Source organism: Acipenser ruthenus, chromosome 4, assembly GCF_902713425.1.
Source record: "Acipenser ruthenus chromosome 4, fAciRut3.2 maternal haplotype, whole genome shotgun sequence".
In the NCBI taxonomy this organism is placed as follows: Eukaryota; Metazoa; Chordata; class Actinopteri; order Acipenseriformes; family Acipenseridae; genus Acipenser; species Acipenser ruthenus.
The window spans coordinates 78,081,272-78,103,900 of NC_081192.1; the positions used below are offsets into that span (position 1 = coordinate 78,081,272).

Here is a 22,629-nt window from a genome sequence, read left to right on the forward strand (position 1 = left end):
ATATTACTTTATTTGACACTGCTATTCACATCTAGATGCAGAAGTAGCATGAGGCATCATAGTGAATACGGCCACAATTAACAGAACACACAATTTTACTTTACATATATTTACAGGTATTTACAATTTTTTTTAAAGTGTTTAATCGTGTTCTTACATAATAATAATAATAATAATAATAATAATAATAATAATAATAATAATAATAATAATAATAATAATAATATTTCTACCGAATCATTCAGACATTATTCAAATTCAGGGAACTATACAAATATCTTCTTAGAAAATAATTCCCATTCAAGGATTCCAGAGGCTTCATTGACGACCTGAATTAAAACTTTACACATATCAGGGACAAAGGCTAACTCTCTTTTTGTTATCATCACTTACAGTGACCTTATTCCTCCCTATTACCAAAATGTTTAATCATTCACCAATATATACATTTTCTTTATGTTTGCTTACGTTATTTTTCTTTAAAAAAATAAAATAAAACATCTAAAAAAAGTATTTAAAAATAAACAAAAACCTCTTTATCTTCTTGCTTAATCCAAACCATAGTAAGGACTGTTAATAATAATTATAATAAAAACCATATTTTGGACTGAACACATTGCCACGTAGGATGGCTGCCCCTTTGAAGTGTTAAGGGGTCCTTCAGGAGGATTCATTTGAATTCAATTTCCAAAACTTTAGTTGCAACATAAGTTAAAGCAACAAGATAAAAACACCGCTCTGGTGTTTAAACATATCAAATGCTCCAAGAACGCTAAGTTTGGCGCCATTTTAGATCTATGTTGTAAGGTATAATAGATTTTAAGTTGTTTTTTTTGCCGTTTTGTAATCCTATCCAATACAAAAAATCAGGCGCGTGCAAATCTGAAGGCAGCCAAAAATGGGACGGATGTTTTTTCCCAGCCGATTGAGGGCCAGGGCTACACGTTTACAAGTACGGAAATGGGGATCGGCTTGTGAATCTAGAATCACTAACTCCATGCAAAGCAAGAATCAAGGCAACAGGCAGTCTGGAGAAAACGGGACAAGAGTAGCGGATCCACCATTAAAAAATAATAAAACAAAACTAGAAGAGATAGTCAAAACTATATATTATTAACTAGAAATGATCTGCAAGTTGCATTTAATGATTCTCCTCCAGGCACTTTTAATAACTTTCGTAGCATGTAATGCTCCCCCGGTACCGTTAGATGATATAGTTATTGAGAAGACATCAATCCCCGAGGAATGTGTTAGGGCTGTACAATCTGGTGATTTCGTTAGGTACCACTATCACGGCACTTTCCCCGATGGCAAAAAGTTTGATTCCAGGTAAGGTTATTTTAAAAATAGATATTCTTGAAAATTTTTGTGCGTTGCAGTTGGCTATATCACAAAAAAAGCAAAACTCATCACGATGCTGATGGACGTAATTGTAGGGGGCATGGTTACACTAGTATTGCCAATTGGACAAGCATGCAGCACTTAGTACAGCCTAAACCAGTGTTTTAATGGATGAGTCGAGTTATGTACATATTTCCGTTATCATGTTTTACAGCTAGAAAGCCACAAAACTAATTTTAAACGGCGGTCGGTGATATTTTTCCACACTTAGTTATTCGTAGTTGTTAATGTATTTATAGCATCGTATTCTTCAATGCTAAACCACAATGTGATAGTAAATGTAGAACGAATACGAAAAAAATAATTACAAAATGCCGTTGAAGAACATCGAATGCATTAAATCAAAGTATCATTTTTGTAAGCTATTACCAGAGATCAATAGTCTTAAAACTAGTATGTTTAGCCTGTGGCAAAGCGATGTACCGTAGCAATTTGCAACCGATTTAGGTTATCAAATGGTTCCCTGGTCCACTGTACAAAATAGAACGGTAAGTAATAGCAGCCATATTATTAAATTGTACTGAGGGTGGTCCAACGTAACTTTAGATTTTATTTTTTTTAAAAATCGATTTTTGTAATCAGTTTTCATATAACTTAAACATATTGAAATGAAAACATAAAAAAACAAATCGCACCAAATGTTTTTATTATTTATTTATCTGGCGGCCATTATTTTTACGCCTCTGCAGACTTTGAGCTTCCATAATTTAGAGTGGCAATATATTTGTACTAAATAAATAAGACATTTTAAGAAAGATGTTTTATGTACAAGCCAGCCTCTTGAAAATCGCACATCTCACTACGGGCAGAAGGTGGTCTGTCACAGCAAAACTGCGCATGAGTCATTTTTGTAGGCTTGTGATTTGTTAACTGTAGATCAAAACTTGAGTATTATTGACTTGTATAAAAGAGGGTGCATTGGACTTAATAAAAATATATCCAGTGCTGCTTTCTTTAAAAAAACAACAACAACAAAAAAAAACAACAACAAAAAAAAAAAAAAACATTTTACGTGTTAAAAAGCCAATATATCATTTTACTTTATCGGTTTGATAAGTGTCACTGAAACAGTACATAAGCAGTATATGTGCAATTTCAATTCATCTTAACCATTTCAAAGCCGGGTTTACAATGCAATGCTAGAATTCTGAGCCGTTTTTCATGAGTCATTCTCATTTTATCTAATCACCATAAAACCACATATCATTTAAAAGCTTAGAACTTCAAAAATATTATTTTCAAACTGTTTACAGCAGGGCTTCTCAAACTCGGCCCTGGGGACCCACTGTGTCTTCTAGTTTTCATTCAAACTGAGCCCTCAGTTACTTAATCTAACCCCTTAATTGAACTAATCATTTGTTTTGTTACTTATAAAATGTTATAGCTAACTTGAACTCTGCAATTGTATAAAAGCTGAAAACAAGAAAAAAGGTCTAATTAAGAAAATTCAGTTCAATTAAGGGTTTAGTTAAGTAATTAAGAGCTCGGTTGGAATGAAAACCAGCAGACACAGGGGGTCCCCAGGACCAAGTCTGAGAAGCCCTGCTTTACAGAATTCAGAACATGGTAAAATGTAAAATTGGCAGGAAAAAATTAGTTTCTTAAAAAAAAAAAAAAGTATCCCCATAACACTTTATCCTCCTTTATCCCATTTCAGTGTTTCAGGTCCCAACTTATGGAATGGCCCCACAAGAGATACAGTAGTAATAATAATTCTTCATACGAAGACCCAGTATTTAAAAATTACAAACATTTTTCAATAACTATTTATGTTTTTCACTTCACCATGAAGTGTATACCTATGACTTTAAATAACTATTGACCTCTGTCAACCAAAATGTAATGCCACCAAGGGGTGTTTTTTTTGTAAAAATCCAAATTTGAGGAGAAATAATAAGACCATAAACGGAATGAGCTTTGACCTCTTGAGGTCAAATAAGTAAATAACAAAATAAATAAATCAAATGGTAAATAAATAAATAAATAAATACGCAAATACATCAAATATAAAAAATCGGCCTGCCTCCCTGATCATCTGCACTGGGGTTCTGCACTGTCAGGCACGATAAATCAGAAAGTATGGTAGCTACATTCTTGACCAGCAAATAATAAAGTAAAGCACAGTAAATGCTTATAATAAACAGTTGCAGGTTTCAAGTTAGCTATACAGTAACATTTAATAAGTAACTTGAACTATGCAACCTTTTAAGAGCTGAGAACAATTAAACATGTCTAATTAAGCTAATTATCAGTTCAATTAAGGGTCTAGTAATTTAGAGCTCAGCTGGAATAGAAACATGGAATGAAACATCTGCACAAACAACGCATTGTGGTCTCTGATGTTTGTCATTTGCATCCTACCACGCCTTTACAAGACTGGCAAGGATAAGTTCTACAGCCTGCCCAGTCATCTCATCAAACTGTGAACTAGACTGCTCTGTGAGTTTCTCAAGAACAGGCCCGGCGTGCACCTCTGTCTGTGTACAAGCACAGCTCACCCCTAACAAACTTATTGCCATCTGTCTGGCACTCCCTAATCTTACTAACAAGCTCCCTATACCGTACATTCATTTCTGAAACATGTTTCTTTTTAGGTAGTGCTCTCCAAAGAGGCTCTGACAAATCTGCAGATGAGGCCAGGTGCCCTGCATCCTGCCAGGAACTGCCTAACATTCAAGTCCTCAAACACAGCAGTGATCAGTTTAGTCTCATGATGAATTTCATGAGTGAATCCCAGCAAGTCCTCATACAGAAAATAAACTGTGAAACATGACATAAATCCTGTTTCCCTTGAAAGACACCAATGGGTACATAATCTGTTTTGTGTTTACCTAGCTAAGTTTCCTAAACTGCACTGGTTTCCCACTTTTCTCTCCCCCCCCTTTCCTGCACTGCTTTGCACACTGTTCTAATGAATCTAACTGCCACTCTCACCTGCAGTTCTATGCATCCATCCTAAATGAAGACTACTAACTTTATCTCTTCCAAAAGTCATATCCTCCCAAACAGAGAGAGTTACATTTGCCTGGTATGCCAAACCATCAATCAGAAGCTAATTCACAAGACTAATCCTAGCCTTGTCAGAGTCACTTTCTGTTCTGTATTGAGCTTCATTGATTTTCTTCTCGGTACTAGCCCTGTCCCCTACAAGATTGGTTATTTTAATGAAAATGTCCTTTTCACAACAATCTGTATCTAAACCATTGCCTCCACTCTTAACAAATCTTGCAGCATTTCTCTAACAGTAACAAATGTGCACTGAGCTGAGCCTGATGCCTCTGACTGCCATCAAAGATACCTGTCTTGCTTCTAAAATCATATATTTACTAAATGTCTCCCCAGGGAGTATGTCTCCCCGTGTGCAGCTAGTTTTTCTAACACTGTCCTGACTTTCTGAGATGCCTTACGTGCGCTAACACCCATGTTGACCACCAAATCCATATACACCTCCCTCACTACATCTGTATATCTACTGTGGCAGAGTAGGGGGAGAAGAAGAGATGTAGTCCAGGAGGGTGCTGCAGGACTACGTTCCCCAGAATGCCACATGGCTACCAGGAGCCAGAGTGGAATCACATGGTTCCAGTTTAATGTGAAGCACCTGAGGCTGATTAAGCCCTGGATAAAAGCAGGGGAAACCGTGTAGACAGGTATGAATGAGGAAAGCCATGTGCAGGAGCAGACTTGGGTGGTCTAAGAAAAGGTACTGTGTGAACAAAGAATTTTGGCAGGTAAACGGCTTAGCTGTCCAGTGTGTTAGTTAAGAGTGAAGAAAAGTTTAGTTTAGCACTGCAATGGGAGTTAGGTTTTTGTTTGTGTATTTGTGTTAATAAAAGTGTGCAACCGTGCTAAACTTGCAGTTCTAAAACTGGGTCAAGTATTTTAAAGGGTGCAACCGAGCCTTGGCTGAAGGCTATTGTTACATTAAATAATTTTTTTTATCACTAAGGAAACAATCAAATTCTGCCATCACATCATCAAACACCCTGCCAATAATGCTCGTGCTCATTTCACTCCCTGACCTTGTCTACCAAATCAGAATTCTGCTTCTCTCCATCTGTAAACTTTCTCTTATAATAATTTGCTTTCATAGTTTCTCTCTTCAGGCTTCTCCAGCTGTCCCCGCTAGTCATCTGTACTCTTTAGCCTATCATTTGTCTCCTCTAATTCCCTGTATTTTTGCTCTTTCAGACATCAATTGAGCAGTTTAATTTACCTTTTGCTTCAAGCTGCACAATTTTATCTATACACCTACTTTTTTTAATTTACGTTCTTGATGTCGGTTCGACAAAGTTTTTCTGCCATTTAATTTCAGCTTCTGCATAATACAACTTAAGCCCTCTTTCCTTACTTTCATCATAAATCCTCTTTTCTAGCAGATGACTGCATAGCAAAGCCATGTCTTCCACATGTTTTAATTATCTTTCTAAAGTGTATATCAATGCATGTAAATGGCCTGCAGTGTTTAGCTAGTTGTATCCATACTAGGACTACTAGCCCTGTGATCTTGCTTTTAATTGTTGTAACAGCTCTTTAGACGCAGACTGCCAGGCTAAGAGAGTCTTAAGTCTGCTTTCTGTTCACTTGTCACTGCTTTCCAAGTCAGAGACAGTGTCCATGATTTGCTGGACTCCATGAATAAGTCCCTTCAGGCAGTTGGCCAAAGATCGCTGCAGCGTCTGTTGTACTTTCTCATTTTTGAAGCACAATCCAGATGTTCCTGAACACTTCTATCTGCCCACAAATAAACTAAAGCCTGCACTTCACTTTTCTCTCATCACACTCGATGCCTGCCATGTTTGTTGTTTTTCTTTCCAGAGTGTACTGACTGATGCAATGTAATGACAGAAATCATTAACCCCGCCCCTGGCTCGGCTCGGCTTGCAGCCGGATTGAGATGTCTTGTGAGGCTGGAGTTTCACGGTTGGGTTCTCGCTCGGCTTGACAAATAGCCATTGGAGAACCACCCGTACCGTACCGAGCCCTCACTGGCCGGAGGTGCCAGTGGAGAAGGGGTATAAGAATTTTGCTTTGTCTGGATCAACGCTGTCTTCATCAGCTGATCCTCTCTACCTGTGCATAGTTGTTCCCACATGTATTTCATGCCGCTGTTTGAAGCGGTGTAGCCAGCCTTCACTTCACAAAAATCTTCAGTGTCAGGCGAATCAGCAGTAAGACACTGGAAAATTACACAAGCCTTTTCAATACGTTGTGGTCCATCCACGGGGACATTGTTTTTTTTTTTTTTCTTTGATTCATGAACCACAAAAGCAATGCTTGTTCCATTTTCCTCTCAATCCGTTTGCACAGTGCACAGTCCATTGTCTCGGCTGCCGTCATTAATTCTTTCTCTCTGCTCTTTTAGTCGCAAACTGTTTGAACTCCAAGTCCGAACTCTTCAGCAACTTTTTTTTTTTTTTTACTGATTCGCCTTTAATACGCTGAACAGCAAGTAACTTTAGGCTGATAGAAATGGAGACGTGTTTCCTCTTTGAAGTCATTTCTAATTAAACTAAAATTGTAGTACAGTAACTACAATACAGTACTGTCTGTTGTCTTGCACTGTACTTTACTCGATTTAATTTAATTCAGTTAAATAATGACCATCTGCTTCCGCACAGATATGCTGATTTCCGCACTAATAAACCACGCAAATACTCCAGAATACCACGAAATGCTTCAGCATTGATCAGATGATTTCTGCACTTACACATTTTTATAACGTACTGTAGTAAACCGCACTGATCGAAACAAATTATTTATATGTCTTATGTATCGCCCCATTTGTTAATAATGACTAATTTCACTTTTGATTTATTTGTACTTTTGTTGTGAAGATCTATCCCTAATTCTGCACAAAAAGGAAATTCCTACTCCCCCTTTTGGTGCCTTCTCAATAGCACCACTCGCACTAGAACTAGCACTTGCTGTTGCCATTGTCATAGACAAGCATAGAATGAGTTAAAACAGGCTCGACACTGTGAAACGCATTTTTACAAATCACTATAAAAGTCACTTACTCCAACCCTACCCTACTTTGACCTGTGATAGACGTACAGTACTGTATTTATTATGATTGTATCACGTTATATTTTACGGTGGCCAAGAAGTGTAAAGAGGAAACACATACACAGACGTAGCTACAACTAGGGGACTGAAATGGGGTGGTGATATTTAAAAAAAAAACAAAACAAAAACTGCAGCCTAACCAAAAAAAAAAAAAAGAGGCAGGTGCATCGTTCGAAAGGCATCTGACGGAAGTAAAAATTTGTCGCCCACTTACAATATTATCAGTGAAGTAATTATTATTTTATTATTATTTATTTCTTAGCAGACGCCCTTATCCAGGGCGACTTACAATCGTAAGCAAATACATTTCAAGTGTTACAATACAAGTAATACAATGAGAGCAAGAAATACAATAACTTTTGTTCAAGTGTGACAAACCACAATTCAATAATACAGCAGATAAGTGATAGTTACATCAGGATATGATTAAATAGTGATAGTTACATCAGGATGTGATTAAATACAAAGTACTACAGGTTAAACACTTGGCAGATTACATTATTCTGAATTACAGGATTAAATGCAGTAAAATAGGGGGCAGATAAGAGCAAAATAAAGCACATTTACATGAAGGGTGATAGTGTCCCAGGATACAAACAGAGGAGTTCTACAGGTGCTGTTTGAAGAGGTGAGTCTTGGAGGCGCCGGAATGTGGTCAGGGACTGGGCAGTCCTGACATCTGTAGGAAGGTCATTCCACCACTGCGGAGCAAGGGTGGAGAATGAGCGGGCTCTGGAGGCAAGGGAGCGTAGCGGAGGTAGAGCCAGTCTTCTAGTGCAGGCGGAGCGGAGAGGTCGAGTGGGGGTGTAGGGAGAGATGAGGGTCTGGAGGTAGCTGGGTGCAGTCTGGTCAAGGCATCTGTAGGCTAGTACAAGAGTCTTGAACTGGATGCGAGCGGTGATCGGGAGCCAGTGGAGCGAGCGGAGTAGTGGAGTAGCGTGGGCGAAGCGAGGCAGAGAGAACACCAGGCGGACAGCAGAGTGATAGAGTAATATTTCTGTTTTGTCTTAGTATTTATCTATTTATATCTCAGAAATTGATTTTGTAATGAATATGGCCGTCTTAACTAAACCAGCAATCCGTTTAATTAAATAATGAAGGAGTTTGAATAATGCTGCTTTATAAAAAAGAAATGCCTTTCTGTCTATTTTTTAAAAATATTTTCTTTGTAATTAAGTGTCGCTGACTCGTAAATATGGTGACATTCACAAAATGGAACTTCTGGCAGACTCTTTCTGAATGCTACTGTTGTCTTTTTTTTTTTTTGGTGTCGCCACCCTGTTCTCTGATGTCACCACCCTGCTTCATTCCCCTGGATGCAGCGATGTGTCTAAATCTGCACCTTTTTGCACTTCTTAGCCACCATAGTATTTGGTCACAAAGTTACTTTAATCTTTATCATCTTTTTACACATTTTTAAATTGGGCCTAACATATTTCTGATAACAAAACGATACTGCAGTGGTCCAGTGTTAATTGCTCCTATGTTTGCAGACGCTGTGGTTCAATTGTTTGCATTCCATAGTTTATTTATTTTCTCTTTTTTTGCACGCTAGCTATGACAGAGGCTCAACTTACAATGTGTATGTGGGAAAGAGGCAGCTCATCGAGGGAATGGACAAGGCCCTGATCGGCATGTGTGTGAACGAGAGGCGCCTGGTTAAAATCCCCCCCAAGATGGCCTATGGCAAGGATGGATATGGTAAGTACAGTGTTGAATCAGAAAAAAAGTACTATTATATAGTAAAGCTGTGGTTGTTTATAGGGTTTATAGTAAACTACATTGTTACATTAGGATAACTAAAGGATACACCAAAATACACAGTACAGTCCAATACAATCTTATATAAGTGTCACTATACATGTAGCAGGTAGGGTTCTGGGTAGGGAGTGTGGAGATGATGGGTTGGCTGCAATAAAAAGCACATGCGGCACAACTTGAAGGGGTTTGATTGTTAAATGCTGGCTCTGTGCAGAGATGCAAGGAAAAAAACATATATATATATATATATATATATATATATATATAAATATGCAAAACAAATAAAAAAATAAACCTTTATCACAATGCCAAAACACTAGTCCACAATCCTAGACAAAGAACAGCGATATAGTCATATTGACAGTCTACAAAACAGGGTTTCCACACATATGCACTGTGCTTGAGGTCCCCAACCAGAATCTTTTAGTCTCAACCAGAGCCAGTTGCTGCTTCAGATAAATTCTTCACTATGCGTCACAACTCTTGACCACTGAATCTGATGTCTCTGAGAAACTGGGTTGTGGAGTGTGCCACAAATCCTCGACAACCCACCTCCACTGGGTAAACCTGGACTCTCCATCCTCGCTGTTCCGCTTCAACAGCTAGTTGAGCGTACAGAAGTTTCTTCCTTTCATACGCCTCATCCACAGCATCCTCCCATGGCACTGTTAACTCTACCAGGTTAACACGGCATGCTGATCCAGACCACAAGACAATGTCAGGTCGAAGGTTAGTGGAAAGTTGGAAAGTAAGCCGTTGTCCAACATCTACCAGCATTTTCCAGTCTCTATAACAGCTTCCAGTTGTCCTAGACAAGTTTGGGTTTTAATACCTTTTCTTGGTGGTTGCTCCCCTGGATGGAGGAATGTTGTTCTTCGTGTGTCATATATTGCTGGCATTGGTGGCAACCTGTTGGACATTCTGCGCTTGTCTTCCAATGCTAAGGCCAAACATCGTAGCACCTGGTCATGACGCCAAGTAAACCGCCCTTGGCTAAGACCCACCTTAATCCTGTCAAAATGTGTATTAATGTAGCTGCCGATGAAAACAAAGGACACCATGGATCCTCTCCTACCCATAAGGTTCTGTGGTGATATGTTGACCTGATGAAACTGATCCTGCTCTGTTCCATTGTCCATGGATCTCGGCAGCTGATCTTGCATTGTTCCACACTCTCCCATATCATCCATTGTCCCTGATTTTAATACCTTTTCTTGGTGGTTGCTCCCCTGGATGGAGGAATGTTGTTCTTCGTGTGTCATATATTGCTGGCATTGGTGGCAACCTGTTGGACATTCTGCGCTTGTCTTCCAATGCTAAGGCCAACCATCGTAGCACCTGGTCATGACGCCAAGTAAACCGCCCTTGGCTAAGACCCACCTTAATCCTGTCAAAATGTGTATTAATGTAGCTGCCGATGAAAACAAAGGACACCATGGATCCTCTCCTACCCATAAGGTTCTGTGGTGATATGTTGACCTGATGAAACTGATCCTGCTCTGTTCCATTGTCCATGGATCTCGGCAGCTGATCTTGCATTGTTCCACACTCTCCCATATCATCCATTGTCCCTATTTGCCTACGAAACTGCCTTTACGTACGCCATCCTCACCTCCTGCTTTTGCACCTCGTTGACTACCAGCTTCCTTAGTTGAGCTGGGGCTGCTTTGTGCCATGTAGGAGGAGCTGAACTGAGACCAAGGCCTCCTCTTCCATGCTGTATTTGCCCCATGACATCACTGATACGAAGGGCAGCCTTTGCATCTTCCACAGCTTCCTTTGCTGCCCACTTTCTTCACAGTACCTTGTTATATTCTCAGGAGACACCATCCCTCCCAATTCCATTCTCCACTTCGACGTGCTGCTGCTGGACATCTGGAACCCAGAAGATAAAGTTCAGATAAAAACGTACTACAAGCCTGAGAACTGCGGCCGCACCATTGAGGTCTCCGACTTTGTGCGCTATCATTACAACGGCACCTTGCTGGACGGGACCCTGTTTGACTCTAGGTAAGTGTTGTTGTTGTTGTTGTTGTTGTTGTTGTTCTTCTTATTTATATAGTTTGTGTTAAGTGGATTTTTACCTTTGTTCAGGCGATGCTCTTCAGTTCTAGTTGCATGTTAAGACACCTGTAACATCGGCTGTAGTAGTCGAAGCAGTATGATAGGAAACTTGATTCAGTAGCTGATCACTAGATGGCACTGACTCTTACATGATGTTAAAAAATGATCTAAGTTATGTGTGTATATATATATATATATATATATGTCCCAATCCTAAATCTTTTGGCCATAGCTGTGTATTGCATGTGGCTGGGTTGAATCAGAGGTTTTTCTTTAACAGTATTTCCTTTTACATGTACTGTAAATCTAGCCTCCTATTCAAAGCACAATAAGCTTTGACTGTGGCTATTCACAGCATGCTGTCTGTCATATTATTTGATCAAGGCAGATATCTTCAGAGGTTGCAGTTTTGTGTTCTTTGTTCTTCTCTCCCTGTGTCTCTGGTTGTATTTTCTCTCTGCAGCTTCTCTCCTGTTTGTTTTTTTACAGCCACACTCGCATGCGCACCTACGACACTTATGTAGGAATCGGCTGGCTCATCGCTGGCATGGACCAGGGGGTGCTGGGAATGTGTGTGGGAGAGAAACGCATCATCACCATGCCACCTTCCCTGGGCTACGGAGAGAACGGAGATGGTAAGGCAATAACATTTTAAACACAAATTTAAAGATTGCTTTACAACAGTTGTTAATGTTTTGTGAATAGAGCCTGATGTCTCATTGAAAGCATAAGGATAGCAACTCCTACAAGACAGTGCCCCCTATTGTCATGCTGAGGCACTGGTTGATTTCTGATTCTCAGTACTGAGTAGGACTGTCAGTTAAGCCTCCAAATAGCAATCGATTAATTAGACACACAAAATATAGTAGTTTTGATAAAATATCAATGATTGTACTGCCCATAAATACCCCCCTCCCCCAGACAGGATTATCTTGATAGCATTGCTGTTCAGTAAAAGCTTGTGCACAACAATGGAATACGAGGGGTAATTAACAGTAATGTAGCTTAGCACATGGTAGGAATACCGGCATTACATTTTTATTTTTGTGGGTGGCACTGAAATAGACGGCACGCAGCCCGGTTTCAAAAATGTTGTACAAAACTCAAACCAAAGTATTATTCCCAAGTTTAACAGTTCATTTTGAAATTCCAAAGAAGCACAAACTATATACAGTCAGTTTTCAATGTGCACAATTTACATGTTCACCAGGAATACAAGCCTGTTGACCAGCTCTGCATCCAAGATGACGCGCTTTTTGTTTGCGTCGAATACACAGAGGGCGCGTACTTACAAAGCATTTTCAAAACTGATTCACTGGAAGGATGGGACCAGCAAATCAGATGATGGTTAACGCTTGAGCGGGAACAAAAAGAACACGCCCACTGCTTGTCTTTTGCAGAAATACTGTAAATAGCAAGGTAGGGCATTCGGAGCAGTTTTGTTGAGAAGCTGAAATAATTTTATGACTATACGGGCTACATAAGTGTAATTTATTGAATCGATTTTCCAGTGTTTATCTCGATGTATGTAATGAGGAATGGAATCGATATTCGATTTAATCGTAGCAGCCATAGTACCCAAGTAGAGTGCCCCCTACATCCCCTTCCTGCGGCACCTGTTGCCTGCAATGTGCTATTTGTGTCCTCTGTTACCAGACTTCTTTCTTGTTTTTACAATGGGTATCATTCTCTGTCTTCTCTCTCAGGCAGTGACATTCCTGGCCAGGCCTCTCTGGTGTTTGACGTTGTTTTGCTGGATCTCCACAACCCCAAAGACGGCATCACTGTAGAGAAGCTGTATGTCCCTGAAACCTGCCAGAGGAAGAGCAAAGTCGGGGACTTCATCAGATACCACTACAATGGGACTCTTATGGATGGGACTCTCTTTGACTCGAGGTATCTGACTAAAATATTGTTTATTTGCTGTATTGTTTTTTAAATACACTAGAATTCTGACACACAGTTGCAGTTTAGTTTCTTTTTATTGAAACTTTCAATATTAAACATAATTTATTAACATAATTTCAAATATATATGCTTATTCTTAATTTTTTTGGTGAAGAATGTGTCCATGCGTTGTGAAACGTGGTTCTTTCTAGAATTCCATATTTCCAGAAACAAACTTGTATAACAAATAAATACCAAAAAACTATATGGATTTGCTTCATGGTTCTGATTATGCTGGTATCTGCTTCAAAATCAGTTTTTTGAGCCTATGTGGGTTATTGTGGTGTGTGCTTACACTTACCTGTGTGTGTAGGTGTGGGCCTGAATCTAGATGCAGTCATTGCCATTCTATCATTTTCCAGATTGCATAAACGATCTGAACCAGACTAACATCTGGACCTGATTCCCTCCTCAAGTGCCCTGTTACTCGCCACACCTCCTTCTCTTTCAGCTATTCTCGGAAGCGCACCTATGACACATACATCGGTAAGGGATATGTCATTGCTGGGATGGACGAGGGGTTGCTAGGCGTGTGTGTTGGAGAAAAGCGGAGGGTCACCATCCCGCCTCACCTGGCATACGGCGAAGAGGGCACAGGTGAGGGCAGGGTACCCCTGAAACCAGCAGCCCAACTACTGCAGATTGAATTCTCCTAGTTCATAGTTATTGGCTGCATTAGATATTAAACTCAGGTTGCTGTTCAAATCACACAGACTTCCTACCAAATAGTGATTTAACTTCCATTTTTTAAGATATGTTATTAACCATTAGTGCAATGTAAGTATGGGTATGGATATGCATACAATTCAGTTCTACTCCTTGTAGAACAACATTTTTCAGTTATACATTTATTTTAGATTTTTGACTAATTACTTATGTACTTAAAGCTGATAATGCACAAATAATGCACTATTTGACTTTTCATACAAAAAAATGATTTAGCCTGTATTGTGTATTTTAAATATAGTGTTAAAATAACATCTTAAATAATCTTTGTTTAAATGTATTAAGTACATATATTAGCAAGAGTCTGGAGTCTTGAGTTTTTTTTGTTTTGGTTTTTAATTTGGTCAGTATTTATCAGCAATTGGAAAGTTGATGTTTATTTATCCATTAGTTTTATCCAAACCTTACTGACTCGATAGAAACACTATAGCTGGAGGTAGAGCAGAGATCATGAATTCTGTCACTAGGGCCACCCTGAATAAACCATCGTTGACAAAAACTACATTTCTTCTTGTCAGTTTATATTTCTGACATGGTTGAAATAATCTGTTTACTGTTTGTTTGACCCGACAGGCACAGAGATTCCAGGCTCTGCCGTACTGATCTTTGATATCGATGTAATCGATTTCCACAACCCCTCTGACACTGTGGAGATCACAACCTTCTTCAAACCCAGCAAGTGCGACATCCTCAGCAAGAAGGGAGACTTTGTGAAATACCACTACAACGCCAGTCTGATGGACGGGACTCTCATAGACTCCACGTAAGAGCCTGGCAGGTGTTCATGGGTGGCAGGGAAAGCATTCGGATGGGTGTCAAAAAATACTTTCTCATGTACGTCCACATATTTTGTTTAATACAATGCTTTGGTAGATTGTTTATGGCTTTTATTTTTTCATTTAATTCATTTTAATTTACTGTTTCAGTTTTTGTATTGCGTCTTTAAGAACTGTATGTTCCTGAGTGAAACAGTTAAAATAAATTAATATATTAATATATATTAATTTATGAAATTCTGGAAAGCACTGTATGTGCTCCACTGAGGAAATAGTGAAACCAGTAGACCTTGACACAAATTTAAATGACAGTGCTGTCAGGAAAACTGTACACTTTTTTTTTTTTCTTTAAAAAGAGAGATCAGAAGGAACACAGATGTTCCAGTCCATTTTAATTGAAACCCTCAGTTCACATCTGATATTAATTTAACTCCCTGTAGAAAAAAAGCATTGGACCATTGCCTGGTGCAGGAGTGTGTTTCTAAATTGTGAGTTGGCACTGAGATGGAACAAATCTGTAAGCAGACCTGTTTAGTAAGAGAAGGCGCCACGTAGAAAACAAAAATGCATTGTTGCTGTACAATAAAGAGTAGAAGCACTGTATATAAAAATGTTATTCAATCTCCTTACTAAAGCTTTATTATATGAAGAAGGTAGAAGTGCAGTGACAGAGGTTCTAAACAAGATTTCAAAAGTGGACTAACTTTTTGGGTAATACATTATTGATTAACATTAGTCAAATGTAGTCTACTTGGCTTGGTTATTAGTGTTGCCACAGAACTGATAGAAGTTATGGATGATGGACCTGGTGCTTTTTTCCAAATGCATACCTAATTATAAGGCAACTATAAGGCTATATGTTTCAGGAGTGCTGTAGTCCTTTTCTGCTTCGAAAGTCATGTATGTGAATGATCATTTTAGGCACAACTATGGAAAAACATACAACGTAGTGCTGGGCTCCGGGCAGGTTGTCCTGGGAATGGACATGGGTCTGAAGGACATGTGCATCGGGGAGAAGCGCACTGTTGTCATCCCACCTCACCTGGGCTACGGAGAGAGGGGAGTTGGTAAGTTCTGCGTACTTTCATATCTCAGTCCTCACTACTCGACGTGCTTCAAGATCTGTCTCACTTATACATGTCTGAAACATCACAAATGTATTCATCTTCTTGTTTACAATCACTTTGTACTGTGTTATTTTCTGTTTCAGTCATCACATCCTGGATACAAGCTAAGCTCAGCTTTAGACTGTGGTACTGTATACATCCTAAATCTGTCCCTCTGCAACACTCACCCTAGTGGATGTAAGAAATAAATCGGTATGAGTGCCATGGAGAACAAATGTCCATTCACTGTTGCAGGGGGACAGGTTAATGGTTACACTCTGGTGTACAAGCTGTACTCATAGAGAAAACGTCCCCTGAGTGAGTCCTGCGCAGGTACGATTTTTTTACAACCCTGCCTTCCGACCTGAACCCGCAACCCACTGCAGCATCGTTTTCTTACCCGTGATCCGACCCAACCCAACCTGAACCCACAAGTGTTTGTCCTTTTATCTACTGCCTGCGCTGACTGACACTCTCGCTCTCACACAGATTGCTCTACCGTTCTCCACAGATTGAGTTTATACACTAGGCTATACAGCATGATAGCACCCTCTTGGTCTGGATATATTTCACATCGTAACATATTAACTATCTCTACTTAGTCGAAATGGAGCTACACCTGTGCTTTCGCAGAGATGTACCAGTTTTGTGGTTGTCACATGTTCATTATTTACATTTGCTATGATTCCAAAAGAATTCCACACTTCTGATTTACCTCTCAATTATCCACTACATGATATAAACAATGCACTGTCTTCTGTTTGACCTCGTAAAGAGACTTTTTTTTAATTTAGTAGTCTCCAATTATTATTTATTTTTTTTATTTTCTCCCCAATTTAGTAGTGTCCAATTATTTTTTTGCTACCACCCCTGCGCTGACGCATGAGGGGCGAAGACGAACACACGCTGTCCTCCGTTAGCCGCCCGCTTTTTTACACACTGCAGACTCACCATGCAGCCACCCAGAGCTACAGCATTAGAGGACAACGCAGCCCTGGGCAGCTTACAGGCAAGCCCGCAGGCGCCCGGCCAGACCACAGGGGTCGCTGGTGCACGGTGAGCTGAGGACACCCTGGCCGACCTAACCCTCCCTTCCCCCGGGCAGCGCATTGCCATTTGTGCACCGCCCCTTGGGAGCTCCCATCCTCGGTCGGCAAAGGAATAGCCTGAACTCGAACCAGCAACATCCAGACTCTACGCGAGTACTGGATGAGCCACTCGGGAGCCCCCCACAGACATTTTTAATAGCACCAAGCAGACATGAGAAAAGGATCTTGCGACGTATGAAACAAGCAGCAATACAAACTGAGAACACTGCTTAGTCAGCTGACTCCTCCCTAATTGCCTCCTGCTTTAGTGCAGGAAATAATGGTACATTTACCTTCTAATACATTATTTGGGTTACAGACGAGTACGCTGAAAGGACAGAAAAATTCAGACCCGAGCCTGACCTGAAATGTAAATTTTTTGACCCGAACCGCATACGTCGAAAGTTCACATTCCGACCCGCTTTTGCAGGTCACCCACGGGCACCTGTGGGTACACCACACTACCTGATGCAGGACTGTACTCTGAGTGCCCTTATGAGTCACCAGGATGTGATTACTGAAACTGAAAATGATACACAAAGTAAATCTAAACAAGAAGAATACATTAGCTAAAGTAACACTGATTTCATACCCATACCAATTTGATCTTAGTCTAGACAGGATATTAGTCTATACTGAGAATTATTAGGAGCTGTCGGTGGTTTCCCAGCTCTGAGTGTTGAAGTGTCCGTTTTTCTGCTGCTGTTCTTCAGATGGGGAGGTGCCGGGCAGTGCTGTGCTGGTGTTTGATATTGAGATGATTGATTTGGAGGAGGGACTCCCCGACGGCTACATGTTCGTCTGGAACAGTGACATCACCCCAGATCTCTTCACCGAAATGGACAAGAACCTGGATGGACATGTTGATCCTGTCGAGGTATGTACTGCTCTTCTCAAGCAACCCAAATACACGTCCTATTCGGAAAATAGTGGCTTTCATTTTTTTTTTTTTTTTTAATTTGGAATCGACAATTATTTCTTATTTTCTCCCCAATTTGATAAGCACAATTATTGTTTATTTCAACCTGGCACACCGTTGCTACCCCTGCGCTGCGAAGGAAGAAGACGGACACACACGTCCTCCGAAACGTGTGCCATCAGCTGTCTGCTTCTTTTCACTCTGCAGCCCGCCATGCAGCCACCTCAGAGCTACAGTGTCTACAGTTCTGGGCAACTTACAGGCAGGCCTGCAGGCGCCCGGCCAGTCTGCAGGGGTCGCTGGTGTGCGGTGAGCCGAGGACACCCTGGTCAACCTAAGCCCTCCCACCCTGGGTGATGCTTGGCCAATTGTGCGCCGCCCCCTCGAACTGCTGTCCATGGTCGGCAGTAGAATAGCCTGGACTCGAACTGGCGATCTCCAAGCTATAGTGGCGCATCCTGCACTCCACGCGAAGCGCCTTTACCAGATGCGCCACTCGGGAGCCCCGTGGCTTTCATTTTTTATTTTTCCCCCGCATTGACTGCCAATGTGGCTTTAATAAATTGTACAAATCATAACGTTTAAAAAAGGTTAATACTGTTTTACAGCAGCTAGACCCGTTTTTGTAGAAAAAACATAAAAAAAGTTTGCTATTGACTTTTTTTTTTTATAAACCTTTTAATGAATGATCTTATTCCTGTGAAGGATTCATTTCTAGGCCTAACGACCTCTCTCATTTCTAACTTTTCATAACCCTGGCAACAGGAATAGAGTGGAGGTAGATTCACCACATGCATTTTTTTGCTGTATCTTGAGATCCACTTGAGGTGAAACATGGTAGAAAAGGTTAATTATAACAGTCCAAATATCTTCTGCATAAATATGTTCTGCAACTGGTGAAATGAAATATGTGCACCTATTTGATGAATGTATTGGAGATGGTATTCTACATGATGTGGCTGACCTGCTTGTTCATGATACTTAACCGTGCAACGCTGTGGGATTTATCCTTGGTGGGTAGATATGTACTGTACTTACAATTCATACTTTATTCTTTTGGCAGTTCTTGAATTACATCAACCACCAGGTGGCGACTGGGAAAGGCAAGCTGGCTCCAGGCTTTGACGTTGGCAAGATCATCGACAACATGTTCTCCAATCAGGACCGCAACAGCGATGGGAAGATCACAGCCGACGAGTTCAAACTGAAGGATGAGGAGACCAAGGAGCATGATGAACTATAATAACGAGAGACTGTAGAGAGGGGACGGGAGGGCAGGTGGGCACGTGCTAGGGCTGTATCTGTGTTTTTCAATCCATTTTTATACAACACGTAAAGGGTCAAGGAAGGTTTTTTATGAAACGTCTAACAACTTTGTCAACAAAATTTCCATTCGTTCATTGGTTTTGAGATGAAGTAACATATTTTTCCGTGTCTGCTGACCATTTGGAACTGGTCTATGCTAACAGGTTTATTTATTGAGTGGACTTACTCAACTGGACGAGGATGGAAATAAGTACATTAGCCACAGTCTATAGGTAAGAAGCTCAGGTATGTATTTTTAACTTGTTGTAAAACCAGGAATGGATCAAACTGCTCTGCAATGATCTTATTTCCATCCTTTCAGAAAGAATCTGTGGTGTGTTGAAGCAATTGTTTGGAACTTCTAGTGGCTACAAAGATAAAATGAACATCTTTTGTGTAAACAGCTGCAAAAACAAAACTAATCTAAATTGTTTAAATGTGGCGTTTTCCTCCTCTAGTCCTTTTGGAGAGGATGGCAGGGAAAGCAGTAACTATCGGTATGAGCAACCTTTGTTTTTTCCAGCTATTCAAAAAAGGCCAAGAGAAGCAAGTACCCAAAAAAAAAAAAATTCAATTTTGGATTTACCTTTCTGTGCCTTTTAGTAGTGCGTGTTGTCTGATGTAGAAAGATTTTTTTTTTTAAAGCACTGCACATTTCACAGCACAGATTTTATGATTTGAAGTAAAACACTTGTACCCTTTCAAGAGTAAGTAGCAGGGTTCTGAAAAATATAGCATTACACATCCCCGTACCTGTAACTTTTCTTTTCATTGTTAACATTCTGACAACTTTTTACACTTGTAACTTTTAAAGTCTATTTCAAAGCTCTTTTCAAAATGTCCGCTGTAGTGCACTGATAGTGTAAGGAGTATTGCCCACATTGTAAAACGGGTAACACAGCGGTGATGTGGTACTTTTAAGCAACTGTGAGAAGATGATTATAATGTATTGTGTGTAAAGACTTTCAAGGCTCTGTAATTCTTGTGAACAGGCAGTATTGTATGTATTATTCCGGGGGGGTAATTTTGAGTAGTTTTTTCATGTATTTTCTACTTGTTTAACAAACCTGCCATGTTTCTAAAAAAAAAACAAAACAAAAAAAAAAACAACTGTACACTCATTATTACCCCATAATGGTAAAAGAAAAACAGGACACCACAAAAGAGGTATTTAAATTTTAAGGTTTAGTTTAGTGTGTTAGTGCACCTTTTTGTATGACTTTTGTTCACCAAAGTGCTGGAATTTATTGTGATTAATTCATCTTGAAAACCATGATGGGAACAACTAGTGGACCCACATCCAGGGCCTTCATAATCTTGGACTACATTATTCTGTAAGGTAAAATCTTCAACCGTTTATTATACCTGCATGCAATCCCAAAGCTCTTCGCGGATTCCATTGGGAATCCTCGATTTGAATCTGGCTCGGGTTGAAATAAGTGAATGTTTGGTGAAGTTTTGGTCAAGTTATGCCCCTGTGTACATCGCCAAAATCACAAATGTGTACTATCACTATCTTATGTGTGATCTACATGGATAGTATGTACATTACATTATTGTAAGCCATGTCCAGGTGAAGTTTGATCACATTTTGGCAAACAATCCCAAGGAAACGGCGTTCGTTATATCTCAACCAGCCACTAACTACATCATTTTGCAATGTGTGCAAACAATGCCATCTTTTAGTATTTATAACCTCTCCCTCCTAATGCTAAACAACATACTAAAGTTGTGGATGCAAAGTAGAACAATTACGTTAACATCTGAAAAATGTGAAAAAACAACTTCCAGAGTAAATATTTGATATTTGGCCGTCACTTCCAGGCAAAATTCCCTTCATGGACCCTTGGCCTTTTGATAAAGGTAAATGGATGTCAAGCTTTTTCTAAATACAGGAATGATTAATTTAAAATCTGAAAGCACAGGGTGTGAATATTTATGGAAAAGTAATGGAGACATACAGTTTTTCCAAATCAAGTCAGCCATGAATATGCATTGAAAACAAAATGCAAGTAAGAAACAATAAATAAGTGAAATCATTCTCGGCTATATCAAAGTCTATTTTTTTCTACAATACAACTTAAAAGTTCAAAAGGCAACTAAACAGAACATGCAAATGACTAATAATACATCATAATAATAATAATAATAACCAAAGTAATTTCTTTACATTTTTGGAGGTTGGAGGTAGTATAAATCCCAGATACAAAAGTAGACATATTGCCTATTTATTTATTTTTAATAAAGGAACAATATAAGACAAGGGTCCTGATTTTCCACGGTGGTAAAATTGCCCTCGTAATACATTTACTATGGAGTGGATATTTTACACACAGTGAAAAGTAAAAGTCAAGTGCTTTTTACAGTAGGCCAAGCTATACAGTGCAGAAAATAAGTGTATTTTTTTTTTAATTTAGTTGTTGGCAACTATTTATTATTATTTTCTCCCAATTTAGAGTATCCAATTATTATTTAAGCTCGGCTCACCGCTACCACCCCTAGGCTGACTCGGGAGTGGTGAAGACGAACACACGCTGCCTTCAGCCGCTTGCTTTTTTTCACACTGCAGACTCACCATGCAGCCACCTTGGAACTACAGCGTCGGAGGACAACGCAGCTAAGGGTAGCTTACAGGCAAGCCTGCAGGCGCCCGGCCAGACTACAGGGATCGCTGGTGCGTGGTGAGCCTAGGACACCCTGGCAGACCAATATTAACTGACAGTCTAAAATCCCAGTAAGCAGAGAGGAATAATTCATATATGGACCTGTGTTTTTTTGTATTATCAATGGGTTATGCATTATACTTGAAAAAACATGGCAGTCTTGTATGTTTGGTCTTGTAACGGTAAAACATTTGCTGTAAAAGATGTTCACATACTTTATGATAACAATAAATACACCAAGGTTTAAAAAATATCCAATGGGTTTTTGGGGTATGCATTGGAGTTCAGCAAATCAAAAAAGTGTCTTTAAAAATGCAGAGCAACATTTATTTATTTTTTTTTTAATTTTGTAATTTTAAGGCAGCGAAAGGAGCTTTTGCTCAGTCCAGTGTTTCTGTCCAGGCCAATTGTTAAAGAATCTTCTGAAGGATGGAATTGGGCACCTCCAAAGTTTCATCCTTCACCAAAACAATATCGTAAGAGTCCAAATACTTTTCCAAGAGTTCCTCCACCTGGGCATGAAAAAGATACAGGACAATGAGATATTCACATTTTATTTCCTTTAATTGATAATCATTTTTTAGTTGCTAAGTAATTTCAATTATAACTAATAATAGTTAATACTATAAAGTATCCAGCGTTTTGTATATAAACCAGAGTTCTAATTTACATCTAACCATAACGGTGATATATGCTGCTTGCTGGACAACACTCATTTATAAGTAGGAATACATCAATTTATTGATTTAGGGTTAACAATGAAGGAGCGGCCTACTGGCTTTGTCCTTTTAAAGCTGCTGCTGA

The 22,629-nt window shown here is 39.6% G+C and overlaps 2 protein-coding genes across 7 annotated transcripts in view; one reads left to right on the top strand and one right to left on the bottom strand.

Annotated features, from left to right (window-relative positions):
- The first annotated feature begins 920 nt into the window (after window positions 1-920).
- On the top strand, window positions 921-20,272 carry LOC117400362 (peptidyl-prolyl cis-trans isomerase FKBP9-like). Of its 3 annotated transcripts, none has more exons than XM_034000201.3 (10): window positions 921-1,329; window positions 9,026-9,171; window positions 11,052-11,241; window positions 11,785-11,930; window positions 13,002-13,191; window positions 13,694-13,839; window positions 14,542-14,731; window positions 15,666-15,811; window positions 17,652-17,815; window positions 18,921-20,272. In XM_034000201.3, the coding sequence occupies exons 1-10, from the start codon at window positions 1,124-1,126 to the stop codon at window positions 19,098-19,100; spliced, it is 1,704 nt and encodes a 567-aa protein (XP_033856092.1). In that variant the 5' UTR covers window positions 921-1,123; the 3' UTR covers window positions 19,101-20,272. The 3 variants fall into 3 exon arrangements, with proteins under 3 accessions (XP_033856092.1, XP_058878858.1, XP_058878859.1); XM_059022875.1 differs by lacking the exon at window positions 921-1,329 and adding an exon at window positions 5,043-5,104; XM_059022876.1 differs by lacking the exon at window positions 921-1,329 and adding an exon at window positions 5,078-5,132.
- The window catches only part of LOC117399430 (cytosolic 5'-nucleotidase 3-like), a 28,618-nt gene continuing 26,232 nt past the window's right edge, over window positions 20,244-22,629 (bottom strand). For all 4 annotated transcript variants that reach the window (XM_033998565.3, XM_033998567.2, XM_033998566.2 and 1 more), the window contains one exon: window positions 20,244-22,337. In XM_033998565.3, the coding sequence (XP_033854456.1) occupies window positions 22,236-22,337 (102 nt within the window). In that variant the 3' untranslated portion in view covers window positions 20,244-22,235. The remainder of the gene's footprint in view (window positions 22,338-22,629) is intronic.

Coding starts and splice junctions, on each gene's coding strand:
- LOC117400362 (XM_034000201.3), top strand. CDS start 1,124: ATGATCTGCAAGTTGCATTTAATGATTCTCCTCCAGGCACTTTTAATA. Junction 1,330..9,025: donor GGCAAAAAGTTTGATTCCAG/GTAAGGTTATTT, acceptor TTTGCACGCTAG/CTATGACAGAGGCTCAACTT. Junction 11,242..11,784: donor GGGACCCTGTTTGACTCTAG/GTAAGTGTTGTT, acceptor GTTTTTTTACAG/CCACACTCGCATGCGCACCT.